This window comes from Melanerpes formicivorus, unplaced genomic scaffold (assembly GCF_026170545.1).
Source record: "Melanerpes formicivorus ecotype bairdi unplaced genomic scaffold, bMelFor1.0.p_v2 SCAF_72, whole genome shotgun sequence".
Lineage (NCBI taxonomy): Eukaryota > Metazoa > Chordata > Aves > Piciformes > Picidae > Melanerpes > Melanerpes formicivorus.
This window is the reverse complement of record NW_027142424.1, coordinates 3,009,148-3,028,664: the sequence shown is the minus strand read 5'-3', so window position 1 is coordinate 3,028,664 and position 19,517 is coordinate 3,009,148. Positions and strand designations below refer to the sequence as shown.

Here is a 19,517-nt window from a genome sequence, read left to right as displayed (position 1 = left end):
TTAAGGCTGGTTGTCACACAAATTACAGTATCACAGTATAACTTAGGTTGGAAAGGACCTCGAGGATCATCGAGTCCAACCTATCAACACAGACCTCATGACTAGACCATGGCACCAAGTGCCACGTCCAATCTCCTCTTGAACGCCTCCAGGGATGGTGACTCAACCACCTCCCTGGGCAACCCGTTCCAATGACGAATGACTCGCTCGGTGAAGAACTTCCTCCTCACCTCGAGTACAGTATCACAGTATAATTTAGGTTGGAAAGGACCTCGAGGATCATCAAGTCTAACCTATCAACACAGACCCCATGACTAGCACATGGATATATAGGTGGTTATGCATCAATAGTACCCTATGAGGAGAGACTGAGGGAGCTGGGGCTGCTTAGCCTGGAGAGGAGGAGACTCAGGGGTGACCTTATTGCTCTCTACAACTACCTGAAGGGGGGTTGTAAACAGGCAGGGGTTGGTCTCTTCTCCCAGGCAGCCAGCACCAGAACAAGAGGACACAGTCTCAGGCTGCGCCAGGGGAAGTTCAGGCTGGAGGTCAGGAGGAAGTTTTACACAGAGAGAGTGATTGCCCATTGGAATGGACTGCCCGGGGAGGTGGTGGAGTCGCCGTCACTGGAGGTGTTCAGAAGGAGACTTGACAGGGTGCTTGGTTACATGGGTTAGTTGATTAGGTGGTGTTGGATGATAGGTTGGACGCGATGATCTTGAAGGTCTCTTCCAACCTGGTCTATTCTATTCGATTCTATTCTATGCATGGCAGAACACTAAGGAAAATCAGCTTAAATAGAACTTGATGACGGTCTTTTGCAATCATGTTAGAAACAACAAATAAGCTGCCTTTCCCCCTCCCCCCCCCAGTACACTTCCTGCTGTGGACACATAAAATACAAAGTGTGGTGCTTTCAGAGAAGCCAAACTTCATCATACTATTTCCAAAGAACATACCTAGATAACTAAATACATGTTAAAATGGTCTTGGGAATTTTCCAGGCAAGTAGCATCAGTTCTGGCATTAGGTATAACTGTGAGTTCAAGCCTGCAGTGGGCAGTAGTGTCCTCCCTACTCTAGTCATGAGGTTTGTGGTGACAGGTGGGACTCGATGATCTTTGAGGTCTCTTCCAACCTTAGTGATACTGAATACTGAATATATTGTTAAGAGACTCTTGACAGCAGATAATTCCAGCCCTATGGAAAACTGTACTGCTGAATTTACCTCTGTTTATAGTTTCTTTTATATATACAGGCTGTTCCTGGGGTGTCTTGATTGTTTCAAAATGTGTTTTATTGCTTCTCCTATAATCTATTAGTGCAATTTATTAGCTACATTCAGATGAATTTCAGGATGTGGGTTTGTTTGGGCTTTGGGTTTCTTTTGCTGCTTATGTCCAAGTCCATATCAACCTTTCCTTTTCCATAATTCTATGGAACAAGATTTACTCCATGGGAGTATTTTCCAAAAAGGACCTCATGGTTGTGAAATGCTTAACAACAGTGAATGCTTATGTGTAGGAAAATCATCTATATATAGTTTATATATTAGAAGTCATAGAATCAACAAGGTTGGAAAAGATCTCAACTCCATCCTCACAAAATATGAGCAGCCAAGTATTTCAGTACAAGAACAACTGATCATGTTTTGTAGGATCAGCCTGGTTACTCAGCAGATGTCTGATTGCAAAGATATCCCTTAATGAAAATAAAATCAGGGACTGAGTAATTGGGATGCAGCTGTACTTACCTAAACCTGGGTGTGACAGCAGCTTGGGACAGCTAAGTTTGTGGCTTCTTGCTTCTACTCCAGGTGGTGTAATGTTTTATTCTTACTCCTTAGTAGGATTGCCCTTCTTGTCTATTTAAATAAATGGTAAAATGGTCATACTGTTGATGTAATACTTATTTTTTAAGTGTTTTTTCCAAAGCAGAGCCAGAACAGGTAGAGATGCTCAAAATACTAGCAAATCCTGCATATCTAGAGAAAAATGGGTACCTGGAGTCCCTGTGTGGAGGTCAGGGATGATTGCATGGGATCTTTTAAATGGGAACAAAATAAAACTGGGAAATAAGACATTATCTACAACAGTTTCCAAAGTTGTATTGGGTAGCCTTATGACATCTACAGCAAGTATGATAGCTGACATTCCTAAAACCTTACCCCTAGTTCCAGACAATTCAGGCATGATGAGACTTCCAGTTTCAAGGTAGTCACTGTGGTTACCAGGACAAGGCTAGGGCCTGGGTGGGGGGAGGAGCTCTTCAGAGCTTTAAAACAATGGGCTAAACGCTCTGAATATATTTGGGTTTTAATAGTTACAGCATAAGTTAACCTCATAAGGGGGCAAGTCTTTATGCCCACAGAAAGCTAGTAACATCATGGCAGGTCCTGATCTGGCTGAATTAAACCAGGCAGACACCGGCAGAGCTACGGTGACTTAACTCACCTGTGGACCGGACTCATCCATGGGATGAGACACACTTGTGGTATCTCCAAAGGGCAAACCTCAGCTTTGACTCACCTTGCAAATCTGTTTTTTTCTTCCTGATTCATGCAATGAGTCTTAACGAGGGGGCAAATTCAGCATGCTGGGTCACAAAAAAAGTCTTACAGCTTGACAGTGACAAGAGTGTGTACTTTAAAATACTATATCCCTGCAAACACAACATGTTGCGACCAATTCTGTGCTTCCTTACACCAACTTACGTTGGATCAGGGCAAGCCACCCACAGGAGCACTGTAAACACAGAGAAAACTCTGAGCAAAGCGTCCCCACCTCTTGCCAAGTGCTGGCCCTCGCCAAAGACAGGGGCTTGCAAGGAAACAAGGTGGTCAGAGTGGCTGGAAAAGGGTGGTATGGAGGGATAAAGGAGGGCTTACTTGCAGTGCCAGCCATAGCAAAGGCAGAAGGGGTGGAAAAACTCCGCGGAGGAGGGGGAAAAAGCAAACAAGCCCCTGTCTGAGCGTGCACCGACCCCGCACTTGCAGAGCTCTCCCTAGCCGGAGCAGAACCTGCGGGGCGGTGCACGCTGCAGGCCGCGGCCCCGGCTTCCCCTGCTCGCACCGCCTCTGCTGCCTCATTTCCTGCAGCGCAGGCAGAGCAGGAAGGGTTTGCTGCCAGCTCCTCTCTGCTCCTGTCCCCACCGAACCGCGTCCTGCCCTTCGAGATGCCGGTGAGGGGACTTCGCACCCGTGTCTCAGCTAGCCCCTGATGGCGGGGAGAGAGGGCAGGAAGGCCTGGGGCAAAGGGGCCGACACGGGGAGGGTAGGGTGGGTGCGACCCTGGGCTGGGGGACGAGGATTCTGCTGCTGGGGTCTTGACTGTGTGCAGCTGCTGGGGTGGAGAAAAGGGGCTGAAGCTATGGGAGCCTTGTGAAGAGCAGGGAAATGTTCTTTATGGGCGACTGCTGCAAGGCCAGCGCCCTCTTCCTCCTCCTCTTACATCTTCCTCCTCCCAGAGACCCACCCGCAGACGGGAGGGTGGTAGCTCCCGGATTCGACGGGGAGGAGGGTGGTACAAGCTGTTGCTTTATTCATACCAGCTTCCCTTGGTTGAAATAAACTGCTTTTTCACTCTAGGATGCTTACTCCTCCATTTGCATCCTATTCTCCCCCCCTCAAAACCTCATCTGTAAGGAGGTGAAGCTTCCTATTCCCACAGGGGAAGTGTCTGTGAAGTGCCTAAATCTAAGCTCACTGGTTGTTAAAAATTAGTTGCCCATGAAAATTTGTTTGTTTGGTTTTTTTCATTCACCAATTTTGGAGTGCACAGAAAGGTCTTTGATTGTGTGTCTGTGTGTTAAGCCTGGCTTTATTTATTATTAGCTAATGCTAACTAACTAGGAATCAAAATGAAGTATCACCAACTAACCTTCAGTGGACTATGTGGTGGCCCATCACTTGGGCAGGAGAGCAGGGCTGGTAGCTTTGGGGTTATGCTGCCTGTGAATGAAGCAAGAAGAATTTTCTCCCACCACTGTGAATGGCACCAGTGATGATGCTTCCATGGTCTTCCTCTGAACACTGCTGAGATCTGGACCTAATTAGAGAACAGTGATTGTTTGTACAAGGAAAAATTGTTGGAAGCATCACTAATGAACACAACTCTTGACTCCTATTTGATGAAGACAAGAGAGACATGATCAGATACCAAAATGTCTGTTTTTAGTAGCATTAATAACCAGGCTTCCTCCCACTCTAGGCTTACCACTCAACTTTAATGGACTCAGACACCAAGCTAATTGGGAACATGGCACTGTTACCCATCAGAAGCCAGTTCAAAGGCCCAGCACCTCGAGAAAGTAAGTTCACAATAGCCTCTGAAAATCTGCCTGTATGTAGTTCATCAGCATCTCATGATTTCACAGAAAACACTAAAAACATCTGGTTGAAAGACACCTCAAAGATCATTCAGTCCAACATTCAACTCCAAGGCAGCCCTAGCAAGGCCTTGGAGTCATGGGTTGGAAATGGAGTGCTTTGCAATTTAGAGAGGAGGAAAAAAGCTTTCAAATACTTACGCTGTGCAAATCATAGAAAGTAATTATGCATAGATAAATATGAACCCCTGCTAAATCAAAGTTGTTTCAGTAATTAAAGCCTATAGTTACTGTTCTCAGGCTTCCTCCTGTGTCTGACTGTGCTCTTCAGCAGGGCTTGAAGAGGATGTGGCAGTGTGAACCCTTTTCTGTCAGAGGAAGTGGAGGTTTAGCTACGGAGGACTTGTGCTTTGAGTCTGCAGCTGAAGACACTCAGCTGCTCTGAAGGATGAGGAGTAGGACAGGCAGCACTTCTGGGTAGGGGGCTTTAGAAATGGAAGTTATAGGCATCCCAACAGAGCCCACAGGGAGCCTGGTAGGGATTTCTCTTCAGCACATAAAGTAGCACTTCACAGGCATCATGTCCCCAGTAGTGTAGCAGTTGAGTTTGAAAAAGGAAATAAATGTTTCTTAAGCTATCTTGGATGGTGGCAAAAGCAGGTGAAAGTCACAAGTGAGCTTGTCACTATATGTTCTGCTCATCCTTTTTTGGAGAGCATAATAAAGTTTGGTGGTGATGCTGCCCTTTCTCAAAAACCATTTTTGTGTTCTGCTAAAACTTTTATGCTGTTAAAATTCTGTTGAGTTTCTTAACTGGTAGAAGAGTGGGGAACTGATGAATTGCTGCTGTTGGTGGGGCGAGAAGTCGTAGGAGAGGAAGGGAGTTAAAGCTCCTGCTAAGAGTAGGAAGCTTACATGTTCTGGTCTGAGCTCACCAGTGTTTCACACAACCATGACTCTTACACAGTGCTGTCTTCTGCTTTTTGTAAATACCAAGGTTTTGCCTTTGCAATCATCCTTATTTATGTATTTCAGTGAGTAAAAGTGATGACCACATGTAGTATAACGGTGCACTGTTCAACTCTTTATTTCTTTTTTTGTTAGCTAAGGACACAGATATTATAGATGAAGCCATCTACTACTTCAAAGCTAATGTCTTCTTCAAAAATTATGAAATTAAGGTAACTTTTTGAGACACTGTGCTTGCAGTTGTTCTTTGGAGGGTGGTGCTGTGAATATAAATCCATTTTCAATGAAATAATTCAACTGGATAACAAAATCTCCCCTTCCTCCCACTTAATTTTTTAAGTTGGGTAGATGTAATGAATTGCAAGTCCATCTCTCATGGGGAAAGTGTAGGCCAGAATGTTTGAACTCATTCCTTTTATCAGTTGCATGAAGGAACTCCCTTAACCTGAGAGCAGCTGGGCTCTGAGTTTGTTCTTGTTTTGCAGAATGAGGCTGACAGAACACTGATCTACATAACCCTCTACATTTCTGAGTGCTTGAAAAAGCTGCAAAAGGTAAGAAAAGTGAATTTAGGTGCAGGAGGGAAAATGAGTCTGTTCTGGGGATTCTGCTCAGGAAAGGACTTGCTGATATTCTCTTCCCATTGGCATAAATCCTCTTCACCACAGTCCCAGTTGTTGGAGCCACAGATACTCCAAGGCTGTGGATCTCCAAAGAGTTCTGTTATTATTCTTGATGAGTTTTTATGTGATAAGAGACTGGCAAAATATTTGGCTCTGATGCTCCATCAGCTTTTGTTTAGAACTGTTAATCCATTGTTTGCCTGGTTCTTACAGTGTAACTCCAAAGGCCAAGGAGAGAAAGAAATGTACACACTAGGAATCACTAACTTCCCAATCCCTGGGGAGCCTGGCTTTCCACTTAATGCCATTTACACCAAGCCTGCCAACAAACAGGAGGAAGGTAAGGCTAATCCAGGACCTCTGAAAGCTTCCTTGGGATCATATATTGCTCCCTGCATTTCTGTGACTACAACTAGAAACATTACCTTAAAACAGAATCTTTTAAATCTGCAGTTCTGTTTTCTAAGGGCAGTGAGACTGGATTTTTTTAAACTGGAGGGTACAGTTACTTCCCTGGATCTATATATCCAAGAGAAAAATTAATAGGGGTCCGAGTTTGCATTTTGCATCATCATCACCTGTGATGGTGCTCAATGCTAAACCCTGTAATGGAGCTCAAGCAGATAGCTGCACTGGCAGGTTAGGAAGCTCACTACAATCAGCAAAGTTAACTGAGAGAAGAAAACAGTTTGGTTGATCTTTTGTGCTGGTACAAATGTCATCAAAATCTCAAGTGCAGTTGTAAATCATGCAAATTCAGCCAGCCAACAATGTGCAAAACTCCTTTTCTGTTTTAAGCAGCGATACCTGACGCTTTCCTGTTAAATTCAGTTTGACTTGGTGCTGCCTCAGTTTACACTCTTTTTTTCCTGTGCTGTGTTTCAGAGGTGATGAGGGCCTATTTGCAGCAGCTGAGGCAAGAAACTGGTCTTCGCCTTTGTGAAAAAGTATTTGATCCTCAAAGTGACAAACCCAGTAAGGTAAGCTTAGCGCAGTCATCACAGATGAAATGTGTGAAGTGAGATGATGGGGAGGGGGATCCGGTGTGGGTAACTTCAGCACAAGCTTCACTGTTTTTACAAGGCTAATGAAATAGCAGGCTGCAAGTTATCAATACATTTAATCTATAATGTGGTAGGACAGCAAACGCCAGTTTTGGTTTCTTGAACAAGCAGGGCAAGTAATAAGTGACGTCTGGTTCAACTCTTCAAAGTATCACACATCTGCTGGTGGCAGGGTTTTCAAATGGAAATTCACAGGCATGAGAGATGCTGTTTATCTTCTCAGGCAGTTTTGATTTGATAGCTTCTTTGAAGTAGAACATTTTGCCTTGCATCCAGATTAAAAAAAAAAAAAATAGCTAATCAACACATGAATTACCTCCTGATGGTTTATGTTTCATGTGCAAACGTGACTGCATTTAATACTGAAATTATTAGGCTCATTTAGTTTCAAAGGCATAGCTGCATGCCTTGCTCATAATTATATTTTAATAAATTCATTGGAATAAACAGCAGAAATAAGATAAATTAAGGGAAAGTAGAATGTCCTGCTTTAATTAGGGGTTCTATATTAGAAATTCACTGGGTCATTTCTTGTCCTTTTGTTTGCCTAAATTCCAGAAGAAACCAGTATGGAAAGCTGTATGTGCAAAACTGGAGCCTTAATATTTGTTATTTGTCAGAAGTTGAATACTTCAAACTCACCATTATTGTTTTGTTTTTTGATTGCATGGAAACCACGACTGACTCCCTGCTTCCTTCCGCAGTGGTGGATCTGCTTTGTGAAGAGACAGTTCATGAACAAGAGTCTGTCAGGTCCTGGGCAGTGAAGAGGCAAAGTAGCAACAACATGAAGCATTTCCACAGAAAAGCGTTTTAAGTATTTTGCCTTTGTTTCGGATACATTTTGTACCAAGGAAAAAATTAAGTGCTTAAACAAAAGAAAACAACACCTCACAACAAGACCCAGAAACCAATAAAATGAGGGATAGAGGGAGGGAGAGCAAAAAGATCGTTTGTGTAAGCAAATACTATTAAGCTGGTGCTTAATAAGTGGTTTCTAACGCTGTTTCAGATGCAAGCTGCTTTATTATCAGTGGGGACAGCTAGCATTTAAAACAGGGCTTGTATTTAAAAGATATGGGCTTGCCTGTGGGGCAGGGGGAGCTGTGTAATTTGCTCTACTGGCTAGAGTCTTGGTATTATATGTCCACAGAAAACATACTTCTCACGCTGTGTTGTTGAGTGCAGTGATTTTTACCTTGTTTTCAATAAACTTAGCTTGTAATTAATGTGGTAACTGCTTTATGTCTGACGGATAGCCTTCAAAGAAATCAGAGGGGTGAAAAGACCATCATTATCGTGTCACGTTAATGGGCAGGAAGTGAATCATTCCCACTTGAAAACAGGACTCATGGAGGGGCTGTAGTTTGCAGCAAGGTGTTTATTTCGGGCTGCCTCCACAGAGCTGTGCTCCATTGTACTCCCAACGCCTTCAAAGGCTAATGTAGGCAGATTCCACACAGCTTCATCTGAGGAGTCCAGCACACCCATCACACAAGTACCAGCAAAAAATGATGGGTTTTGATCGGTCAGTTCTTGAAGAACTGCAAATCCAAGTTTGGTTTATTCAGAGTTCTCTTTGTGACTTTTTTTCACTGTCACCTTTCATCACCAAGACACTTGACGTGTTACTGAAGTCCAGTCCCAGTGATGTTTTACTGTTCTGTTGACTGAGAGGTGTATTCCTCTCAGCAGGCATGTTGAAAGAGAAAGCTCCCACTGGTTTGATTTGTAATAGCAGTAACAGGATAACCATGTTTTTATTATTTTTCTAGTAAAAGGAGAGGAAAAAAAGATTGATGATTCACCTCTCCTTTCAATCTGCGTTGCAGTTAGCAGCGGACCTAGTGAGGCGTTTACCCTGGTTGTTGCTCAGAAGACAGCCAGGTTTTGAAAGCCCTTTTCCTTAGCTACTATTTCTGATACATCTTACATTTAGCTGCTGCAACCAGCACATAGTAGTCTCAGAAGAAAAAGACCTTGGCTCAAGTGCTGTGTACCTCTTCCATAAAACGACACTGACCCAAGAAGAGACCCCTGCACCTCCGTCGTAAAATCACCGCCTCCCTCACGCAGCGATGCTCCCCAAGCAGCCACCACCGTCCTCTCGCCCCGCTGCTGCGCAGGCGCGAAGTGCCGGGGTCCTGGCGCGGCGCGGACCGCCCGGGCCTGCCCTTCATGCGCCTGTCGGGCCGCATCTTCGCCATGGAGGCAGTGGAGAGGGCGCCTACAGGCGGTGGCGAAGGAGGCCCCCTTGGTGGCGCCATTTTGGAGTGCCCGCGGCGGCGGCGGTGTAGGCTCGATCTTTACCGTCCATCCTCTCCGCGCCTTCCCGGCGTCATCATGAGTGTGGTGGAGCACGTACGAGAGATGGCAGCCGCTGGGCTCCACTCTAACGTGCGGCTCCTCAGCGGGCTTCTTCTCACGATGAGCGGGAATAACCCGTGAGTGGCCCTCCCGGGAGAGGGCGCGCCGGGTGCCGCGGGCTGACAGGACCAGTGGTGCTGAGGGAGAGGCCAGGCAGGACCCCGAGGGGTGTCGGGGGGTGTCTTATGGGCAGGGAGGGAGGAAGGCTCGGCTCACTTTTAGAGCTGTCTCTCCCGCTGGGCTTTGTGATGCGGGCCCCGGGCTCCCGGTCCTGCGGGGGATGAAGCCCGGCTCTGTACTGGCTGCAGTACACGGTTCAGGAGCGTCCTGTTAAGAGAGATGGAGCGATTTGTTTTTTCTTTGGTCTTCCAAGTGTGCCACGTGTAGGTCACAGCTCTTCCCCTGACTCGAGCGAGCCTTACAATTTTTCACGGCTTCTCTCTACGGTGTTATTTTACGGTTTGGATTGATCCCGATGTACTAATTGAAGTCGAAATCCCTTGCTGAAACTCTTAAGTCCTCAACACTTCTGCAGACGTACTGAGCGTTTTACAAAAGGGAGTTGTAAAGCGTAGGAACATGCGTATTAGGACCAGGGTAGCTGTACAAGGAGCTGGGCTGCCTTGTAAGCTTAAATCTCTTCAAATAACATGTGCTGTGGTGTGTGGTTTGTTATGGGCAGGATGGGAGCTGCGCGGTTGTAGAAAGCAGAGGCCGAGCAGGTAAATATTAGCTGTTGTTACCCATGAGGTGTCAGGAGCGGCTGTTAGGATGTTTGAATACAGATAAGGGAAGCTGAGAAGATAATCCTTTTGGGAGGAGATAGTACCTGTTACTCAAGGGTCCTTCTGATGTAGCGAAGGAGCAGCAACTGCGGAAGTTGAAGCAAGACAAACCAAAGCTCCGCATACTGTGGATCCGTGAGGCTTTGGTTCTCATGCAGCCTTTCTGTTTGCGTTTCTTCTAGGGAACTGTTTTCACCATCTCAGAAATACCAGCTCCTCGTATATCATGCAGACTCTCTCTTCCATGATAAGGAGTATAGAAATGCTGTAAGTAAGTATACAATGGCCTTGCAGCAGAAAAAAGCACTGAGTAAAACTTCGAAAGTAAGACCTTCTACTGGGAATGCTGCATCGACTCCTCAGAGCCAGGTATTAAAAAGGTTACTGTTGCAGTGCAAAAACCTGATTGTGTTCACTCTAAAAGTGTGTTGTTGACTCAGTATTGTAGCATCAGATGTATCATGTTAAACACTATGTTTAAAGCTGTTTTGTTTTGAAAATATCTTTATCTTGTTTTCTAAGATTAAGCTTCCTATGCTCCCAAGCATGAGGGGTTTTCTTGTAAATATAGTTCATGCTTTTATTTGAAGACAAGAGTGATAGGAACTAGCAGTAGGTTGCACTGTTAACTTTATTACACTGAATTTTTTCAACATACTTTAATCATTTAATGAGGAAACCTTATTCAGCTGTTTTCACTCGACTAAACCAGCGCTGTACTTTAAACTTTGTTTTTTGTTTCAGTGTTTGCCCTCTGAAATTGAAGTGAAATATAAAATGGCTGAATGTTATACGATGCTGAAGCAAGATAAAGATGCCATTGCTATTCTTGATGGGATTCCTTCCAGACAGAGGACCCCAAAGGTTAGTTCTGACTTTTGTCACAGCCCTTGGTCAGCGTATTTTTTTTAATCCATAGGACATCATCTAGTCAAAAAGGGACATAACCTATAGGTATAAAGTCTTGGTATTTACTTTTGTATGAGTTAAACATTGTTTGGAAGCAGTTCCAATTTTTAAATTACCTTAGTGTGTTTGGCCTATTGTCTTTAAAATCAGTTTTTGTATTTCTTCTGCTAGAATTCAAAATCAGTGGAAAGGGTTCAATGTTTGTATGCCTCTTTGTTCTGTAATTTCCTGGTTAACTTTTTAGTACTGCACACACAGAATTTTGCTTGTGTACGAGGATCAAACCCATTTTTTTTTGTTCTATCATAGTATCATTCAGGGTTGGAAGGGACCACAAGGATCATCTAGTTCCAACCCCCCTGCCATGGGCAGGGACACCCCACACTAGATCAGGCTGGCCAGAGCCTCATCCAGCCTGGGCTTAAACACCTCCAGGGACGGGGCCTCGACCACCTCCCTGGACAACCCATTCCAGGGTTTCACCACTCTCATGGGGAAGAACCTCCTCCTCACATCTAGCCTGAATGTTCCCACCTCCAGCTTCATTCCATTCCCCCTAGTCCTATCACTACCTGAGATCCTGAGAAGTCCTTCCCCAGCCTTCCTGTAGGCCCTCTTCAGATACTGGAAGGCCACAATTAGGTCACCTTGGAGCCTTCTCTTCTGCAGACTGAACAGCCCCAACTCCTTTAGTCTGTCCTCATAGGAGAGGTGCTCCAGCCCTAAAAGATAGTAAAGCATTCCTATATGCCTACATAAGTCTTGCAATTACATCATCCATTAGATAGTTCTTTGCATGTCACCATGGATAGTTTTCATGGGGCAAAGAAAAAATGGCCGTTCTCAACTGTACAGACTTTAAGAGTCCTAGTCTCTGAGGAAAAGGTATGTACCACTGGACAGGAAGGGGATGCTGTCACCTGCTAGAGCTGAAGGGAAGATTTTTATCCTAGTTGTCTTACCAGGTTGACTGCTCCATGGTGTTTTCACTGTTAGCCAGTCAACATAACTTCTGCTAAATTCTGATTGCTCAACCTGTGTTTTAATACATTTCTTGAATGTGTATGCAATAGCACTTTAGGTCTTACTGTGTAGTCTGAGTGATGTAAAATCCTTGAGAGGCTGAAAACGTTGGCAAGTAGGAGGAATGCCAGTGCTCCATCTTTTAGAATCTTTTTATCCTTTTTAATAACAATTTAGAGAACATTAAATATTTAGATCCCATTGTGGTCTGCAGTGCCAAATGTTGAGTCTTTGCTTGCTGCCTCTGTTATGTCGTAAGGGCTTAAAAGATTAACACATCAGGTCCATCAGCTGTGGTTCATGTTAGGAGTATTCCTGCGTTGTGCTAACAGTGTAGGTGGCTTAGACTCTAGTAACATCCAAGTGTTGTGTTTAAAAACCAACTTGTGGAACAGAAAAAGAAGAGAAGATTGAGAAAAGCAAACTTTCTGCCTGGACACACTAGTAAAATACTGTAGCAGAAGTGTGTCTCCTTGTGTTGTGTAGAGCTCAAGGAATTTCTATTCTATTGATCATGACCTCATTCAGAAGCTAAGTGGAAACTTTCTCTGCCTTCCTGAACAGAGAAACACTTTCATTGATATGTACAACTGAGAAAACACTACTGTCAGTGACAGGCAGGTCCTTGGCATCATATATAAACCCTTGCTCATCTTTTGAGTTCATATATGCAGAACACTGAGGTTTCAAGAGGTACTCTGCAAACACAAAAGGGTATAAGTTTTCTCTTTAGACTCAGAAAGAAGCAGCAATCTTCATTTTATGCTCTGTGGGAGGTTGTAGTGATCTCGGAAAAAGTGCAGGTAATTTTGTCTTTTGCTCAGATCAGGAGGAAGGGAAGGAGGTAGGTGTGCTTGAGGAAAAAGTTGTGACCTTTTAATGAGGATATCTCCTCATGCTTGACTCTGTCAACATTTTTGTTGCTTGTAGATCAATATGATGTTGGCAAATCTATACAAGAAAGCAGGTCAAGAACGCTCATCTGTTACGAGCTACAAAGAAGTACTAAGGCAGTGTCCTTTAGCACTTGATGCCATCCTAGGTAGGTGTCTGCACACTGTAAGTATTTCAATATTGATCACTACTGTAATTTGAACTACACTTGGAGTAGGTAACTGCCTTGTGTTTGCATGTCACATGTATTGCCTGCTTTATACAAATTATAGAAGCATTGTAGCAAGCTGCTTGTTTATGCTTGTCAAGGGATGGAGTTTCTGGTCTCCAGACAATTAATTTGTATGAGGAGCAGTTTGAGGTGGCTGACATGGATGTATCTGCTGTTCTGAACAGGCCTGCTCTCTCTGTCAGTGAAAGGGGCAGAAGTGGCCTCTATGACAATCAACATAATTCAGAGTATCCCTAACCTGGACTGGCTTTCTGTGTGGATCAAGGCATATGCTTTTGTGCATACTGGAGACAACACAAGAGCAATAAATACTATTTGGTAAGAGTTCAAAGCACATGATGTAATCAAATTATGTGTGTATAGAATGAAATAAAAAATGGCATTATATAAATAACAGCCCTTTTTTTTTTTTCTCCTTAAAGCTCTTTAGAGAAAAAGTCATTGCTGAGGGATAATGTAGATTTACTGGGGAGCTTAGCAGACCTGTATTTCAGAGCTGGAGATAATAAAAACTCTATTCTAAAGTTTGAACAAGCACAAATGCTGGACCCTTATCTCATAAAAGGTGAGTAAATCCTAAATGAAAGTTTGCCTAGTGTAATGCTGCGATGAGGAACAGTTAGAGTGGCAGCTACATGCTGTCAAGGATGCAGTGGAATGTTTTATGTGATCACTCTTTGAATGTTCTCTTTAGGAATGGATGTGTATGGTTATTTATTGGCACGTGAAGGTCGACTAGAGGATGTGGAGAACTTGGGCTGCCGCCTCTTCAATATTTCTGATCAACACGCAGAGCCCTGGGTGGTATCTGGGTACCTTGTTTTCTTTCTTACCTCAACTCTTCATTTGCTGCATGCAGTGGACTACAGTTCATGCAGTTGCTTCAGACTGTTTTTGTTTTGTTCAGAAGGTGCTTTCCTATCCTATCTATCCTGTTCTTGGGGTAACTTAAACTAGTGATCCATAAATACCTATTTTGGTTGTTTTCTGCATGTTTAAAGCTATTAGTTACCACACCTGTGCAGCAACAGCAATAGATGAAAGAGCTGTAACACTTAATATTCATACTATTGTTTTTTAAACTCCTCTAAAGTTGTGTTGTTTGGTTTTTTTCCCTGAACAGATATTCTTAACTTATTCTCAAATGCAAGAACTGCAGAATGGTTTGGGTTGGAAGGAATATTAAAGATCATTTAATTCCAACCGCCTTGCCATGTCCTTAGTAGGGACATCTACTAGATCAGGTTGCTCAAGGCCTCATCCAACCTGGCTTTGAACATTTTCAGGGTTGGAGCCTCCACTTCTCTGGGCAACACGTTCCAGTGCCTTCACCACCCTCATGAGGAAGAATTTCTTCCTATTGTCTAACCTAAATCGAGCTTCTTCCAGTTTGAAGCCACGACCCCTTGTCCTGTTATCTCATGCCTTGGGAAAATAGTCCCCCAGCTCTCCTGTAGCCCCCTTCTAATACTGTAAGGCTGCTCTAAGGTCTCCTCAAAGCCTGATGTTCTCCAGGCTGAACAACCCTACTCTCTCAGCCTGTCCTCACAGGAGAGGTGCTCAAGCGCTCTGATCATCTCCATGGTCCTCCTCTGGACTTGCTGTAACAGTTCCACATCCTTCTTGTGCTGGAGGCTTCAGCGCTGGACATGGGCCTCCAGGTGGGGTCTCATGAGAGTAGAGCAAAGGGGAAAGAATCACATCACTTCAAACTGCTGGCTGCAGCACTGCTTTTGAAAGAAGCTCACCAGTTGCCTGTAATTTTCTTGGTGTCTTTTAAACCTCTCTGAATGTGCGCAGGCACCACAGGCAGTAGAAGTTTACAATCTGTCTTGTCTTTCCCTAGGTGTCACAGTTTCTACAGTAAACGATACTCTCGTGCCTTATACTTAGGAGCCAAAGCTATCCAGCTTAATAGCAACAGCGTTCAGGCCCTGCTGCTGAAGGGAGCAGCTCTCAGGAACATGGGCCGAGTGCAGGAGGCAATTATCCACTTCCGTGAAGCCATACGGCTGGCACCGTGCAGGCTGGATTGCTATGAGGGTGAGGGAGGTGAAACTACTCACGTGTGCAGTATTGGGTTGGTGTGAAAGATGATGTAATGAGATGATTGGGCAAGGGAATACACAGGAGTTCTTTTCTCCTGATGACTTTCTAGCAGATAAATTATTATTGCCCAAAACTTAGAAAGCTCTGGTAGAAGAGATCAGGTGAGGGGTAAAAGAGAATGCACCTATTTGTAGGAAGAGATCAGGTGAGGGGTAAAAGAGAATGCCCCTATTTGCAGGAGGAGATCAGAGGAGGGGTAAAAGAGAATGCACCTATTTGCAGGAAGAGATCAGCTGAGGGGTAAAAGAGAATGCACATATCTATGACTTTTTGTTTTTCAAAAGGGCTTTTTTTTAGTTGTTTTTATTTAGTTTAATCTGGATATAAACAGACTTGGGTGTTTTAAGCAGATTGCTTTTGGATGATGACATTAACTGTAGGTTAGTTCCACTGGGAGCTTTGTTCTATTGTACTTGTATCTTACTTAAATCTTGGTTGATCCCAACAGCAGCTTTAAGTGTACCATGAGTTGTGAAAAGTCCAGGTGAAGTATTAATATCTCAATACTGGAACTGGACAAAAAGCTTAGATCTGGTGTACTTAGTCTTAGGCTGGGGTTTTTTAGTACCTGCCCATAAATAAAGGTGATTAAGTCAATTATCTGTTAAGTGGATTTGTCAAAATTATTGTAGAGTCACTTTCTCAGCTGCAGCTTGCTTTTGCTTATTGGGAGCATCATGTGGTGGGAGTCTGAGTGCTAGTAAGTGCAAGTAATTGAGAAGGGTGAGTGTCTGTAATGCTGACTCAACCAAAGTGTTTTCCTTCTATACCATCAGGTCTCATCGAATGTTACTTGGCATCCAACAGTATCCGAGAAGCCATGGTGATGGCAAATAATGTCTATAAAACTCTGGGAGCCAATGCACAGACCCTCACCCTGTTGGCAACAGTCTGTCTGGAAGACCCTGTCACACAGGAGAAAGCAAAGACGTTACTGGACAAAGCGCTAACGCAAAGACCGGATTACATCAAAGCTGTGGTGAAGAAAGCAGAACTGCTCAGTGAGTTCCTCGTTCTTTCCCATGCTGACTAATTTAAAGCATATTGTTTTACATGGAATTGTGCTCCTCAGCCTCCTTGATGTAGAGAATGCAACAGTGATCTTGCAGCCTAGGGATTTATTGGTTTTACCTGAAAGAAAAACCACAGGAATTAACTTCACCAGCATTTAAAATAATTGCAAACAAAAGGTGTTAACTCCAAAGTGTATGTAATGGTGAAGGTAGCAGCTGTTGCAACAAAAAACCAGTGTTTAAGAGTTAAATCTTGCTAGAAGTAGATTGCTGTCCCTCATACTGGCAGATCTGGAGGAAGAAATCGCCTTGTGATGACTCGCTGTGTGCGCTCTGAGTGGTTGTAGATGTACCTCAACAATATAAACTGCAGTTTTGCCTACAAACAGGTAGGGAGCAGAAGTATGAGGATGGAATCGCTCTGCTGAGGAATGCCCTGGCTAACCAGAGTGACTGTGTTCTACACCGAATACTGGGAGACTTTCTTGTGGCTGTCAATGAGTATCAGGAAGCAATGGACCAGTACAGTATTGCCCTGAGGTAAAGCAGAAAGAACCAATAATCAACCTTACTGAGTAAAAAGTTGAGCCCACTAGTTGATTAGAGCATACATCAGAGGTGGCTTTACATTCTTCTGCCTTAAAACATACAAATGGTGCCCTGTTAATGAATTTGATGTTGTTTATGGTCTTCTAAGTGAAAAAGTGCAAAATTTGGGGACTACATTAATGCTAAGCATGTCACTAGGCATGTGTTCCCTTGACTAATGAAAGGATTAAGGCATGGATTCATTTATAGTTATTAATTATTATATAATCAGGTTCCTTAAGAACCATTTGTTTAGAAGGTGCTGTGTAAAAATGAGCTATTAAGTAAATTTAAACAGCATGATTCAATTTACTGCCACCTGAATGTTATTTTAGGGTGTTAGTGTGTTAAATATTGCCATGTTTTGATTTCCATTAGTTACATTTACCTTAAATCTAGCATATTACATCCACTATAAACTTGCATAGCTTAAATAGGTCAGCTGGTTTTTTTTCCTTGCATATTTAGTCATAGCCATTTACATTTTTACTGCTTTTGTGTTACTTATTGTCTGAAGAGTTGACTAAGGTTTCTGGAAGAGTATGCTGTTTAGATAAGGGTGTTTTTGAGAATCAAAATTAGTTTATATGCATAAAGACTTAATACTCATTATTATGGTCACCCTGAGGTGAAGTTGCATCATACACTAAATTGAACCCTTTGATGCTATTCAACTGGAAGCACAAACAAGATGATGAGATTTTTTTGTTTGTTTGAACAATAACAGCACAAATAGAGAGAAAAGTTTGAGGACAATGCTTTCTTTTTTTTTTTTTCTTACTTTCCTTAGTTTGGATCCAAATGATCAGAAGTCACTAGAAGGCATGCAGAAAATGGAAAAAGAGGAAAGTCCAACAGATGCAACCCAGGAAGAAGATGTGGATGATATGGAGGGAAGTGGAGAAGAAGGGGACTTGGAAGGCAGTGACAGTGAGGCAGCTCAGTGGGCAGATCAAGAGCAGTGGTTTGGAATGCAGTAGTGGCCTCACATCCTGCTGCGTGTTTTGGCACTGGAGCATACCAGCAGGGCCTTGCTTTGAAGAACATAAACTATGGGGTTTGCAGTAATAAAGAACTTTTTTTTTTTTTGGTCTTTTTTTTTAATTTTATTATTATTTTAATAAATAGACTGAAATAATTTAACAGTTCTACACATCTCAATGCCATTAAGAATCTTGGTGCCTCTTGTTAAGTGTGAGGGACTAACCTTAGGTTATTTGCAACTTTCATTTTCAAAAACAATCCATGTTGAAACTAAAAGCATTAGAGTCTGAAGTCATAGAGCTTGTTTATTATGAAAACAGTGCCTGAATTCTGTCTAGGGCCAGGTGTGTGAGATCAACCTGTAAATACAGTGGTTTGTACTCCTTCATGGAGAGTATCTTCCTCCTTCTGTACTAGCTTGTGGGCTCCCGCTCCTGGTGAAGCCTGGAGGGGTTGCTTTGGTATAACTGAAAACAGCACTCTTCTCTTGCTGGGTTAATTGGACTATTTTGTCTTTCTCTGAGGCATCACATGTGCTGAAAAGGAGGAGTTTGGTCCATGGCAGCTTTTGACTTCTAGGCCACTTTTGTGGCTGACCAGTTTCTGTGTGTACAGAGTGGAGCCAGTGTTGGAGAATTGCAGTCACTTTCTCAGTCCTTACTAAACCCTGTAATCTCTTAAAGTCTGTACATGAAGGTTTATTTTTAAATGCAGTTCATTTTTTTTTTTTCCCAGTGTGTTACTAAAAGGTTTCACAGCAGTGACTCAGAGCATTTCTCATTCTCTACACAGTGCTGGTGTTTAAAACGATGTAAAAGGAATTCCTCCCTTTTCAGCTGCATTGCTGTAGAAGTGTTAAATATGCAAACACACATTGTCTTGGGTTTGGTCAGGTGTTTTGGTCAGGTAATGTTTGAATTAATGTCTTTTCTCTCACCTTTTGGAACAGAACTGCATTTGCTTCACCTACAAATTCTCAGCATCAGCCTTCCAAGGGTGAGCTTCTTTGTGTCATCTAGAAACTGTTTCAGCTCTGTGGGCTTGACGTGTGGGAGGAGGAATTACTTCTTGCTCTTGTTTTTCTTACAGTTCTGATTTCCTTACTCTTCACTAAAAACATGCATTTTTGTCTTTATATTGGCAGTTTGGTTCCTTTTATGTTTGTTCTGTTACCACAGGTATGCTGGAACACGCAGACCTTTTACAAATCTAAAGACCAGGTTTGAGTATCAGAGTTAAAAATGGCTCTTTGATACAAATACATGACATGGGAAACAAACTTCCTTCTAGCTGTAGATACATAATGCAGATCAGAGCGAAATCTCCCTCCCTTGTGATGTGCATTGTATCACTTAGGAAAATGCACAACAAAAGAAACAGGCAGATTGCTGCTATGGCTGTCTGTTTTGGAAATATTTTAGTATGCCTCATCTTGCAAAGGAGAAGTCTTAATAGTTTATCCACAAAGCAAACAAAAAAAAAAGGAAATGGATATCTGTTCTCTCTGGAATTTTGTGGGCTTTAGACTTTCCAAAATACCAAATTGAATTATGGTTATTTGAGGACTCTATGGGAAGAACAGAAAAGCATGTGCTGCTGTCTTGGTGATGGAACTGGCATAAGCTGTTGAT

General features: G+C 43.1%; 2 protein-coding genes and 1 long non-coding RNA gene across 3 annotated transcripts; 2 read left to right on the top strand and 1 right to left on the bottom strand.

Moving 5' to 3' along the window:
• Positions 1-3,099: 3,099 nt before the first annotated feature.
• Positions 3,100-8,211, top strand: ARPC3 (actin related protein 2/3 complex subunit 3). Its single transcript, XM_068163487.1, has 7 exons — positions 3,100-3,180; positions 4,209-4,308; positions 5,431-5,507; positions 5,781-5,849; positions 6,132-6,258; positions 6,804-6,898; positions 7,687-8,211. The coding sequence occupies exons 1-7, from the start codon at positions 3,175-3,177 to the stop codon at positions 7,747-7,749; spliced, it is 537 nt and encodes a 178-aa protein (XP_068019588.1). The 5' UTR covers positions 3,100-3,174; the 3' UTR covers positions 7,750-8,211.
• On the bottom strand, positions 7,020-9,081 carry LOC137453855 (uncharacterized). The gene is made up of 3 exons (XR_010990471.1): positions 8,983-9,081; positions 7,625-7,694; positions 7,020-7,247 (listed from the first exon to the last, which is right to left on the bottom strand). It is a non-coding gene; the product is annotated as an uncharacterized lncRNA (long non-coding RNA).
• Positions 9,082-9,239: 158 nt separating this feature from the next.
• ANAPC7 (anaphase promoting complex subunit 7) lies at positions 9,240-19,021 on the top strand. Its single transcript, XM_068163486.1, has 11 exons — positions 9,240-9,426; positions 10,317-10,503; positions 10,879-10,998; positions 12,997-13,108; positions 13,357-13,510; positions 13,615-13,757; positions 13,887-14,004; positions 15,039-15,235; positions 16,078-16,302; positions 16,704-16,854; positions 17,693-19,021. The coding sequence occupies exons 1-11, from the start codon at positions 9,326-9,328 to the stop codon at positions 17,880-17,882; spliced, it is 1,698 nt and encodes a 565-aa protein (XP_068019587.1). The 5' UTR covers positions 9,240-9,325; the 3' UTR covers positions 17,883-19,021.
• Positions 19,022-19,517: the final 496 nt, after the last annotated feature.